Source organism: Poecilia reticulata, chromosome 6, assembly GCF_904066995.2.
Source record: "Poecilia reticulata chromosome 6, P_reticulata-male-v2, whole genome shotgun sequence".
Taxonomy (NCBI): Eukaryota; Metazoa; Chordata; class Actinopteri; order Cyprinodontiformes; family Poeciliidae; genus Poecilia; species Poecilia reticulata.
The window spans coordinates 15,716,754-15,729,468 of record NC_088835.1 but is presented as its reverse complement, the minus strand read 5'-3'; the positions used below and the strand labels follow the sequence as shown (position 1 = coordinate 15,729,468).

General features: G+C 40.0%; 1 protein-coding gene across 4 annotated transcripts in view; it reads right to left on the bottom strand.

Moving 5' to 3' along the window:
• Positions 1 to 12,023, bottom strand: part of abcc8 (ATP-binding cassette, sub-family C (CFTR/MRP), member 8) — a 65,878-nt gene extending 53,855 nt beyond the window's left edge. The window contains exons 1-4 of one of the 4 annotated variants that reach the window (XM_008411583.3): positions 11,466 to 12,023; positions 6,987 to 7,149; positions 3,270 to 3,411; positions 816 to 937 (exon numbers count right to left, since the gene is read on the bottom strand). In XM_008411583.3, coding sequence (XP_008409805.1) covers positions 816 to 937; positions 3,270 to 3,411; positions 6,987 to 7,149; positions 11,466 to 11,486 — 448 coding nt within the window. In that variant the 5' untranslated portion in view covers positions 11,487 to 12,023. The remainder of the gene's footprint in view (positions 1 to 815; positions 938 to 3,269; positions 3,412 to 6,986; positions 7,150 to 11,465) is intronic. The other 3 variants (XM_008411585.3, XM_008411582.3, XM_008411584.3) reach the window with 3 other exon arrangements.
• Between the last annotated feature and the right edge of the window lie 692 nt (positions 12,024 to 12,715).

Sequence of the window (12,715 nt, the reverse complement as noted above, 5' to 3'; positions counted from 1 at the left end):
AGGTAATGTACAACCATCTGCAAAGTACTGAATACTTAATAAACTCAAAACGGTGCCAAGACTCATCACAGTCATGAACATGTCATGACACAGAAAGCAACAACCAGGGCAGCTGGTCATGGTTTTGGGAGTTCATTAACAATCTAGGTTCCTATTACAAGTTAATAGCAAATCTTACCTGTTGTGAGAGTAAGCAGAAAATGTATTTTTTCCTATTGTTAATGGGCTATTAACAAAGTTAATTGCAACTCTCAGGTGGTTGCTATGGAAAGAATGAAGATTTAACCGCTCCTTAATCTTTCCCTTCCCCTGCCCCAGGACTCTTGATAAATAGTGTTGCCACTTTTCAAGATGAATCGTTGATCAGTCCGTTTCTGGTGCTTTAATGCATAATGATCTACCATCTTGTCTTGTGCATGATCTTTGATCAATAACCTAATGCTGCATGACACAGTAAGGCAATTTAGTCCTGGAAAAGGTGGATACAATTTAAAACCTGAAAAAAAATTACTTGATATGAGCACTATTCTCTAAATAACAAATCTAGGAACGTATGAAAAAGAGCATTTATCTACTGTATTTAGATATTAGATTAGTTTTTTGCTACTGTGTTTTCATCAGGAGAGACAGCAGCTTTGATTCGTCTTTTCCTTTAAAGCCTTTCATGAAACTATGTCAACATTTTTATGCAAAAAGATGTCTAACATTTTATGCAAAAATAAAGAGAAAACTCCTATAAAAATTGCAAATTCTGAAGCACTTTATCAGATTATGTTTGGAGTAGAAACCTCACTGAGGACTTAAGGAGAATTTACCTAAAAGCAGTTTCGGGAAGTTGGAGGTCTCGATGTTGTGATAGTAGACGATTGACGTGATGCCAGCCATGAAGGCCAGAGCTGCAGGCATGTACAGGTGAAGGTGGAGAGACACAGTGAACCTAAAAAAGTTCAACGGCAAAAAGAAACAAGTTAGCGAATACTTCAGACTGACGACAGGGATATTCTTGTGTATTTCTGTGACGATGAGCAGCTGCAGCAGAGGTCATTAAACTCGCCGCATGTAAACAAAAGCATTTATATAAAGACTGACATGACATCAGGGCCTCTTCGGAACAACAGTAAGGTCAGCCTAAAGAGGGAACTGAAGAGGTGAGCAGATGGAGAGCTCTTCTAGCCAACTAACAACAACTCACCATCCTCTAGTCTGTGCAAAAGACTGAGGTGCAAAAAGCACAGAAACACACTGACTCACTGCTTTTGACAACAACATGGTGCAGAAAGAATCCATGCAGAGAGGAAAAACGTTTATTATGTGATCGACTTCTAACATCGCAGATTTATTGCATATGTGGGACACTGTGTGATATAATTTCACAATTTGAACTGATGCACACGCTGTTGTTTTGGTTCCAGCAGAGCCTGAGTAAAGTCGCTGCAGCTCATCGACTTGTTTTTATTTGGCAGCAGGGAGAATTGGGACACAAACTCCAACACTTGGCTCCAGCTGACCTCGCCCTCGTGGTGCCAGCTGCTGGGGAAGCAGGTGGACGACTGGCTCAGTGTGGGAAAACTCAATAACCTCTTCTGACCTCATCCAGCGTCCACTGAAATGTCCTCTTGAGTTAATGTGAAACTGCATCGCTTTCCAGAGTCAAATATTGAGAGACTTCAGGAATTTTGAGTCAAATTTAATGTGTAAATGCAGACGTTCACAGTGAACCTGCGCAGATGCTTGAAATGTTTAGAAATTTAGCAGTTAAATTTAAAGAATCATTTTAATGGGCTTGTGTGTCACATTAGAAGTTGCATAGGGACCAAGTTTTTTCTGAAATCCGACTTTCAGTCAGCTGAATGATTATATCACTCCAGGAGTTCTCTTGTTTTAACATAAGATCTTCCATCAATTTACAATGAACCGCATCTAGTCCCACAAATTCATGGTGCATAAACCCCGCAGTGATCTTTGATTAGGCCAGACATACCGTCAAACTGTTCTGCAGTAAAACAGAGCTACAAAATATACTTCATCTTAATATCGCCATAAGCATGAGAAAGAGAGAAATGTTTCTTCCAAACAGCATTGACACATTCCCCACTGTGATTTTTTAGACTCGAGAGAAGATCCTCCTTCGATTTTTATCCAGGTCTACCCACGATGCCGAACGTGATCGCTCCACATCGTAGCTAATCCCGATTGAACACTGTTGGGCAAATCCGATAAGGACATTGATGCAGATGATGAATGGTGGTCAGGGAAGTGCCAATTGCAGCTAATCGAATTCGGCTCCCATCGCAGGTGGATAACAGTGTTTGATTAGATAATAAAATCACTCTGAGGGACTACAGCCTTGCAGTAATCAAGAAGAATCCCAGATTAAATTAAATTACAGGGCACACAATAAAACGTGGAAAAGATCAGTTTCCCTCCACAGACGAAAAAGCCAAGACATTAAACCACTGGTGAATTTAATCAACTCTGGGTAAGCTTTTTTTATTATGCAGGGACTGATACATTTATTTAAATCTGTAAAACTACCTTTCTCACTTGGTAAATGATCTCAGCTGCCACACTATTATAATTTCAGAAGTGCAGCATTAATGAAATATCACCTATATAATCCATTAAAATGAGCAAATGCAGTGAAAAACAATCATTTGTACCAAAAACACTAAAAAATTTTGTGAAAAGAATTATATATAACATTAAATATTTAGTTAAGGAAACCCTCTTGACTAAAATAGCTTCAGTGCCACCTAGAGCTTCTTACATAAATTTGAGAAAAATTTTTCTCTCTCGTTACCGTTGGCTATGAGATATTTGAGGGATTTCTTTGATGTCTAGCCAGTCCTTGGTGGATTACCTGGCATGTTTTTAGATTTTTAATCATTGTCAATGTTGAGGATTCAGTTCTGCTTCACTCTAGGACTAAAGCATCTCCAATCCATGGTACATCCACCTCTAGGAATCACAGCTATTTTCCAGGAACGCTGTTTTTGTTTATGCTGAACATAAACTAATTTATTCCTCACCAGAATTTCTATTTTTTTAATTTACATATTAAAGAATTTTTCTCCGTTTTTTATGTTTGTTTTTTTTTGGTATTGCTAAATATTTGTAAATATTCACAAGTTTGTATAGATTGAAAAATACACTGATATTCATAGGATGCCCTGTTTTTTTTCTTTTTTTTTTTTTTGTCACAAGAGTGCAACCTGTGTGGCTGAAATCATAGCGAGACAACAAAATTACAGTATTTGGGCTTGACATACCCGTCGGAGACGATGCCTTCTGCAATCTCACAGACAAGGATGAAGAGCAGGACGAAGGTGAGGAGCCAGCGCAGGTTGTGTCCAGGAAAGTGGAGCCAGGTGCTGTGATGGATGTGAACCTTTGAACTCTGGCTGCCCCAACCTGAGACCAGAAAGACACGTTTTAATCAAAATATCAGAAGTGATCTGAGATGTAGACCTCAGTGTCATAAAAACAGACACTGGTTGCCTAAAGATAGAGTAAGATAACTCAGCTTTTATTTTCTGTGTTAATATGAGTAGATAAACTTGTGCAATGGAAAAATAACCTTTTAGACTTTATGCTCTGTGGGGATTAGTAGCTACTGTACCTAATTACGATCTATAATCTGTAAAGAAGGTTGAATAATTTAGATAATAAGCGACAAAAATGGCCGCCTGCCAGATTTTAAGGAGCTTCTCTCATAGCCCTCTTAAATACACTGGACGATCCCTGGCAGGCGATGAAAGCAGCTGTATGGCTGCCAACCTCAGAATGGAGCTTCAGCCATTTCCTTTGTTATTGTCGCTTGAACAGATGTTGGCTTTAACTCAGAGCATAAAACAAGCAAGGGTGAGTCATCAAAAAGCAGTTCATGTGACAAATATCAACCTCTGCTGTAGAAAAACTCTTGACTTATGATGTTACATAAGAGACTCTAGTGCTTTTGGCACTTTTGCCAGTTTATTTCACTCTGAAGTGTTGGCACAGACTGATCTGCAGCACGTCTTTTCCTCCTCAGCTCTTTTTCACACATGCAAATTCATTCACTCTGCTCAAGCACTGTTCACAGAAAAACGATGTCAAATATTGCGGAAAATGGGCATAAATCATTCTGCTGCTTTTGCTGCATATGTGAAAACTGAACTAATTTACATGAGACAAAATGTGTAGATGACAGGAAACCGCTGGCTGCTTGGTTGTTGCTCATCTATCAGCAGCCATGGAGGGTTTGGAGATGACTGAGCTTAAATAATCCTCCTCTCTGATTGGTTCTGTGATGCTAAAGGTCTCTTGGTGAATACCTGTCCATCTTCCCAGTTTTCATTTGAACACTAGCATGTATGTAACTCTGTGAATTGGTGAGCACCAGCTGAGAAAGACATTGCACAGCTTCAGGCACAATGGAGTGCATCAGGCATCAGGCTGCACATAAACAGATCTCTGACTATAAAAGGTTTTGTCAGGTGAGGCGAGAAGATTTCGCACCCCCCGAGGTTTGTCTTTAGTGGAGAGGCTGTTGATGAAAGCACATCAGCACAGGGTGGCTGAAGCGAGGGAGGAAACCCTGCAGGTTTGTTATTCACTTTGAGAATTTTCAAGGATATATTTAGATTTTGATGGTGAGAGAGAAGTGTAAACGGTTTTATGCCCAAGCCATGCGTGTTGTTTACACGTGCTAATCAGTGGCGTTAAGGTGTTTTGGTCTTTTATTTAAATGTTTGGTTTTAATGTAATTCTTTATCGACAGTGAAATTATACAAAAGTATGATTGCAACAATTTTTAAAGATAAAAGAAAATTTAATTGATCAAACATGATCAACTATACACAAACAACCTCACGTATATTTAGCAAAATGCTGCTTACTAAGTTGCATCTGAACCTCATGTGTTTTTGAGCCATATACAAGTTCTTGACACAATTCTGACTGAATATTTGTTCTCTCTTCTTGCCCGAATGATAATTCAAAAACATGACTTTTTTTATTTTAGATATTCCATTTTAGAACCAAACTCTGTTCAGGTTTCAAACATCTGACCTAAACTCAGACCCTAAATGGAAAGTAAATGATTTGGATGTTTGTACTCAACCATTATTGCTTTCCAAAGTAAAGAGTTGATATAATGATATAGTGTAGAAAGTTGTTCCTGTCCATATGGACCAGCTAAATGTCTGATAGGTTTATATCCAAAGCTCCAGCTAGTTGATCAAAGTGACAAAAAATAAAAATACGATTGGGGTTATTGAGGAGTGAATTGTAAGCCTAAGTCTATATGCATTGTTAAGCATAGACATGGCAGCATCATGCAATGGATATGTTCAACTCCTTACTGGGAAGAAGGAGGGACACCATCAACTTCACCTCAAATCAGCAGCTCTGTAGTGGAAACTTGGAAACATTCAGCATGTATTGTGAGCACAGAGGATCCGAATGCAAGCAGGAGACATGTAAAATGATACATAACGTAAAATTAGAGAGTCAAAACAAACGCAAACACTCCTTACTAGTCATAAGAACTCAAAGATGATAATCCCAAATACTCATAAAAACAGGTTCTGAAAGGATAAACCCAGTTTATATTAAGCTTCTGACATAATCCCAACATTAACACTGGAGTGAATTTATGAATTAATCCTAAATTCCAAGATTAAACCAGGAAACACATTCATTTCAAGACCCCTACATTTCAAATTAGAAGATAGCTCAAATATCCATTGTTTGACTTATCTTCTAACCTTCAACATTAATCAATTTAGACATTTTGTTGCCGCTCTGAAACAAAATAACGTCTAAAGTCGGACTTGTCAGTGGAGAAGCCTGAGCATGTGTGATCACAGCAGCGATGTGTGCAGAGAGCCTTGTTACGCTCCACTGATGGCACTAATAGAAAGGCCAGCAGCCAGGAAGGTGAGCCGTGGATGTGTAACCTAACGCCAGCATCATTTTTGCCTCTGTGTACTACAGCACATACCATCAGGGGGATCACACCGGCGAGTCGAATGCAGCTCTGTGAAGGTGTTTTGTTTGAGGGCGTGAGTGTGGATTATCAGTCATGAAGGTCAAGCTTCAGTAAGAGACGACTGAATTTATTTACTTGATTCTTGACATTCTTTTAATCTGCAGTTCTAATAAAGGACACAGAAAGTACGGCTTTCAAGGACATTTGGACTTAAAATGCAGTTATTCCAAGATTAATTGTGTTCCTGTTTCTGTTTCTTGGTTTTAATGGTTTTTAGTCAGATGTGTACATGCTTAAGGTGAATTAGGTCCTAAAATAATATACAGTGTTAAATCCATCATTGGAACATCATTTGGCGCAACAATAGAGACTTCTGAACACAGTATCCCAACAATAAGTCATAGTGGTGGAAGAATCATGCTGTGGTAGACAGAATCCAGTCAGTGCTAACAGGAAGATATAAATACTGTAAGAAAACCCTTTAGAGGCCACAAAATACTGAGGAAGAGGTTTAGCTTCCAACAGGACAACAGACTGAGACAACACATTTTAATGTCTAAAGCTGGCAGAGAATTGGCCCAAAATACTTGCAGCTGTAACCAGAGCTGTAGGTTGTAGTGCAAAATACTGGCTGAGGGTGGCTGAGTACATGGTATGTCACACTTTTCAGATTTTAAGAAATTTGTAAGAATCTACATTGAAGTTACTTCTGTTGTACCGATATGCATTTCATCCTCCCTTATTTGCTTTAGCTTTGAGAAATAATAAACACTGAAAGGAGCTTATTAATAAACCATGGTTAGCTAAGATGTTTAGACTCGTTGCAGGAAACAAGCTATCAACGGAGTTAACATGGAAAGGTAAACAAACTGGAAGAGAGACAACGGCAAGGGCACGCAGAGAACAAGTAGGAACCTATCGATCTGACTGTGCTGACATCCTGTGCGGATGCTGAGTGTGTGATATCTGTGCCGGTCAGTGCAGCGTGAGGATCTGACCGTCCTGCTAGACTCACCAATGAAGAGGATGGGGAAAGTGATGAAGAGGAGAAAAACATGTGGGACCACGTTGAGTGCATCCAGGAAGCAGCCGTTGTTGAGAATGCCCCTGTCCACATTGTAGGCCGATGAGTTGTTCTCACTCCCACAGAAAGCCAAGGACATGGTGGATCCGGGGCTCTGTCAGGAGGAAATGCCGAGGAAAAAAAGGTGGAGGAAGAGGAGAAGGAAGAGGGGAAGACCAGAGACAGAGGAGAGGCAGGGAGAATTTTAAGGCTGACTCTTTCAGAGCATGTTGTCTGTTCAGAGGCAACACCGCATCTTCAGATCCTGCAAATTCCCAGCGTGACCTCCTTTCGTTCTGATTCAGCTCCAAAATATCAGATCCACTGGAAACCAGGAGACAGAGTCAGAGTCCAGTGCAGCAGCAGCAGCAGCTCCCTCTCCTCTCTGACTGTCTAAGCAGCTTTTCCCATGTTGGTGAGAAACATCTGCATCCCGTCCGACTGCAGGCTGCTGACATCCTCTAAGTCTGAAGCTTTGTGCACATCTCCGCACGCCCCGGTAGGACGCATTCAGACACCCTCACATCGCGCACAAACAGGCTCACATGCACAGCAGCGGCGGCATTCTGCAGCACACCAGCTATTCCTGTCTCTTTAGAGTTCAGCGTCGACCTTGGATGACGAGAGGAAAGGAGGGCAGAGAGTGCAGGCGTGCTGGAAGTGTAAGTAAGAAATGCTAAATGCTGTAGATGAAGTCAGGGGAGAACAGAGAGGGGGAAGGAAAAGAGACGGGGGGGTTTCAGCTGCTGGATGAACAATGCAAACGTCACATCAGAGGTACGTGAGAGGCATGAGCAACTGCTAATAACCTGGCTCAGAGCGGCACATTTTCAGGGGCATGCATTATCCTACACTTCATTCCTTTATTTAACGCTATACCTGGGCTATAATGGGCTGTGCGGGGTAATTTAAATATTCATGAATTTCAGGAATGGGTAGCATTGTGCCTCAAAGTCTTTGCCGGCAGAGACTCCCAGCACAGTGGCAGCCGATTTGTGGAGGGATAAGAAGAGACCACATGGGAGTGGATTTTTGATAACCCATCTGTGGACAAGAAATACCTCACAAGACTTTCTTAGCAGTAAAAACAATTCATGCTTAATGTTTTTCGTGTTGACCCTGACACGATTATGTCAGGCAGATAAGCCTCATGTAGTAAGCAATTCACACGAGTGTGAAAAAACAAAGCCGAGAATATTTTCTCAAACATGGTCTGCAGCTTTGAAACAGTTAAATCAGAGACAGAAGGACTTAAAATGTAAGTCAGAGGTTTTACTAAATATTAAAAATGTCGAGCGGAGCTAGAGATTTGTCGCATAAAGGCACTTGTGCATTTACACGGTCTGTTTTCATGTGCTTACTGAAAAATCCAGATGTGTGTAGGAGGGAGTGATTGTATTTTCCATCTGAAAAAGACTCACTATGTCTGCTGTTACATAACACAATGCTGAGTCATACACCTGCAGAAGTTTTCCCAACATTTACATCAGAGCCCCATTAAAATTAGTTGGGAAAGGAAAAAATGCTGGGTCAGTATTCAGTGATCTCAACTTATTTCCTAAGACTATTCTTTAAATAAGTTTTAGCTGCTTGATAAAAAAATTTAGAAATTGTGTCACACAGACTGTTCAGCAAAGGGACCCAGATCCTTACAAGCAGCTCAGTACAGCATGAACAGAATAAGCTTCTGAGTGGATGATGGTGGAGCAAAGCAGCAATATCAAGGATGTTGCTTGATTACATTACCTCAGTAAAATACAAGAAAAATGTTTCAAGAACTTTTTTTTTTTTACCATTTTGTCATGTTGTAATGCATAATTGTGAAATGAAAGGAAAGTTGAATATAGATCTGACAAGTGAGGAGAGCACTGGGATTCATCCAGCTGTAGGTCTTTTGGAGTATGTTCAACAGAATTGGACATAAGATTTCAGAAGTTCTTCTTTGCATATTCAAATCTTAAATAGATCACGGTTGGTCGGGTCAGAGAGCATCTGTTTCAAGTCACGCCATGGATTCTTAGTTGGAGTCTGGACTGGATTCAGCTCCTTCAGTATCCACCTCAAATTTAACCAGCTTTCCTGCACCTGAAGAAGAAAAGCTTCCTATTTGTATGATGCTGCAACCACCAAGTTTCACCATGGGTGATGCGTGTTCACAGTGATGTGCAGTTCTCTGCCACTTGAAGCATTTTTCAGAAAACATATTTTAATCTCATCTGACGTAGCATCTTCTCCTGCATGTTCATTGTGTTCCCTCCATGGCTTTCTGCAAACTTCAAACAGGATCTCCCATGGTTTGCTGTCAACAATAGCTGCATTTTGGAATCTTTTCTTTAAAAAACATAATTATGGAGAGTAAAATTTCTAATATTTGTGCTTTCAGCAGTTTCTTCCATCTGAGCTGTGCATCTCTGCAGCTCCTCCAGAGTTCACATGGGCCTCTTGGCTGCTGTGTCAGAGTGAAGAGGGTTGAATGCAAATGCATGACACACTTTTCAAATTTGTACTTGTAAAAGAGCATCCGTAATTATTCTTCCAATTCACAATAAGGTCGTTCTACATGTTGGTCTACAAAATCCCTATAGACCAGCAGGCGTTGCATTTTTAGACACTGAAATACAAGGCACAGTAGAAGGGGAAATAATTCACTTGGTGCTTCGTTTTAACTCACTGTAAAGGAAGCTCACATTGACTTCCCTCTGCTCTCACATCCTGAGCACAAAGCTGATTTCCTTTAAAAGGATCACATAGTAACACCTGGAAGAAAGCGCAGAGTAAATGAAACACCTCACAAGTCCTGTAAGAAAAAAAAACTTAAAACACTGACTTATAAAGGGTTCAGCAAGAAAGCTCAACAATTTGATTAAATTTCTTTGTTTTCAACTGTAATTTTTCAATTACAAGCGTAGAGATTTTTGCAGTAATGAACACAGTCCTGTGTTCATACAACCCCCTAATTAACCCAGTGTGTTTATGTTTTCTAAAGACATTTTTCACGTTTTTCTTTGGACTTTGGCTTTTGTTTCTCTATTTCCAGGCTATTGCTTTTACCTGATGCCAGCTAATTGGGCCACATTTTCCTAAAGTTAGAAATGTGGAGGGGAAAAAATGAAGCTTCAGAGATTCAAGTCATCACTTAAGAATGTCTTTGTGAGAGGCTGCAGGTAGTGATTGAGCCCCTGAAGATCAAATCAGAAAGTCTCACAACGCTGGAGAATCCCTTGAGTTCAGGCAGGTTTTTAAGCTTGACTGTCTATAGGTCACAACCAGGTAGCTTAAAGAAAAACAGATGGAAAACAAATGCAACTCGATTGAAAAAGAGTTGTGACGGAAAAGCATAACGTTAATAGGAAGATTACACTTCTGGGAAAAAATATGAAGAAGGATGATTTGAAAATAATGGACTGATGTCACTAATTGAGATAACTAAATATGGTTTATTAACAGGTAGTTTCTTATAGTTCTTTTTTTATCACTAATGTATATACTTTTTGCTCAAATATCCAAAGGTAATAATATCTTCATATTTGCATAAAGCAAAAAAGCTGAAAAAGTGCAGATGTTTTCTTCATTTTCTTTCCATCTGGTTGTAAGAAAAGCAAACCAACCTAACTCGAAATTAATTACGTGTAACTCGAAGGAGTTGGTCGGCTTATAATTAAAGTCAGACAAAATTAATTTTTTTACAAATCATTTTTACCTAAAATAATAAAAATGAACTATATCATTCAATGACCTTGTGTGAGTTAAAGAACCAGGGAGACATAAACACTGAGGAGGACAAGGGAAGCAGCGTCCGCTCAAATAAGCATCGGGATTGGGAGGAGCAACGCTATTAGAGCCTCATATCACGGGGCTTGCAGTAGGAGGTCCCACAATCCAGAAATATCACAATAGTATTTAAACAAGGCTTTACTTATGCATTTTCTTCAAACTTCCCCATTATTACTGTCTGGGCAGAATAGAACATTTAAATGCGCGTTCTTAGGGGGTAAGATACGTGAAAACGGAGTGAGGGGTAAACATGGATCATTTTTAAAAAAAATGATTCTTATTTTGGGTGGGATGTGGAAGTGGAAGGCGGGGTGTCTTAATATGCTATCCGTCCGCTGGGACAGCCAAAAAATAAATATTAAAGGCTGCACACACTTCCATAATTTACCTCCTGACCAGAATCCCGGTGATGAATGATCCTATTTCTGTATCACCGGATAAAATACGACCATTAAACTGGAGTGTTTAAATTTATGTGGGCGACCTAGTTAAATGACAAGATCTGAGTCCCTCTTGCATATTTCCCACGTGCATTAATAACATGAGCACTTAATAATCCATTGCCGCAGCTGTTTGATGGACAAAGCGGATAAAACTCTTCTGTTTAAACAAAGGAAGTGTTTATCTGATGAGTGCCCAGGTGATACCAGCACTTACCGGTTTGTATCGTGAGATCATTGTTGCAGCCCCTGACTTCAGCAACAGTCTTGAACGGTGTCACGTCCGTCGGTGAGAGGACAAAGAAGCAAGATATCCCAAACTGCCGTCGTTCATGTGTTCAGAGCGCCGTCGAGCTCCTCGCTGTCCTGCCTGCGTCTGAGCGCCCGACCGCGGGCGGCGGTTTGCGTGCGGATGGTGGGAGCTGTCCACGGTGCTGAACCCGGGGCTCGTGGAGGGGGAGGAGGCGAGGGAGGAGGAGGAAGAGGAAGGAGGAAAGGAGGCAGGATCATGCAAGGCCACCTCTGTCATGAACTGTAGCAGCAGGAGGTCACAAAGTCAAGCTCACAAACGCGACGCCACAATGAACCCAGAGAGGATGACCGCAAAAAGCGGTTATGTAAGACCGGAGGGAGGCTGTCCGATAAAACAAACCCCAACACATGCACTGTTACACACTGCGCCCACTCGACCTTTTTTTTTTCTGTTTCCCCAATTTTACTAAATCATAAATAACAACAATGTCATTAATTCTGCATGATATGTTTACTAACATCAAGCTGACCCAAAAATAATGCAATCTAAAATTATGGCCTGTCGCTATTCAAAAAGGTCCAATATTGCCCCCTGTAGACACATAAATGCAAAAATGGTTTCATGAAATAAATCGATTCAACCGCAGAAAAAAAAAAGAAAATCACAGGATAGAATAAAGAAATCAATAAACAGTTAATTACATAATCAATTTAACATGGTAAAATAGGGTATTGACATCAATGTTTAAAGAAACCTTGGTTGCAGCTTTAAGTTGATTGTGAAATGAATATAGGAAACAAAATATTAAGTAGGAGAAATGTTTGGAAAACATATACTGCGTTAAAAAAAAGTATTTACCAGCATTTATCCTGTTACTTGGTCCAGGTGAAGATCACTTTTTCATACAATGCCAGGTTGGTTTGAATAACTTATTTTCCTTGATGGATTAAATCATTATTTGAAAAACTTCATTTTCTCTTAATTTGCGACAGTTTTATACAGTCCAACACATGCATAGGATTTACGATATGTAGAAATAAAAATATCCCGTCTCTGTAAAAAAGTAGGTCTGCTCCCAAAAATTCACCTCACTAATTTCACTCATGCAGTTTTTGCGTGCATTCTGGTGAAATATTTTTTTTTATTATTTTACATTTGGTAAATGATTAGTTCCTGCCTCACTTATTGCTGTTCTTTGTCTGGTGAGCTCACTA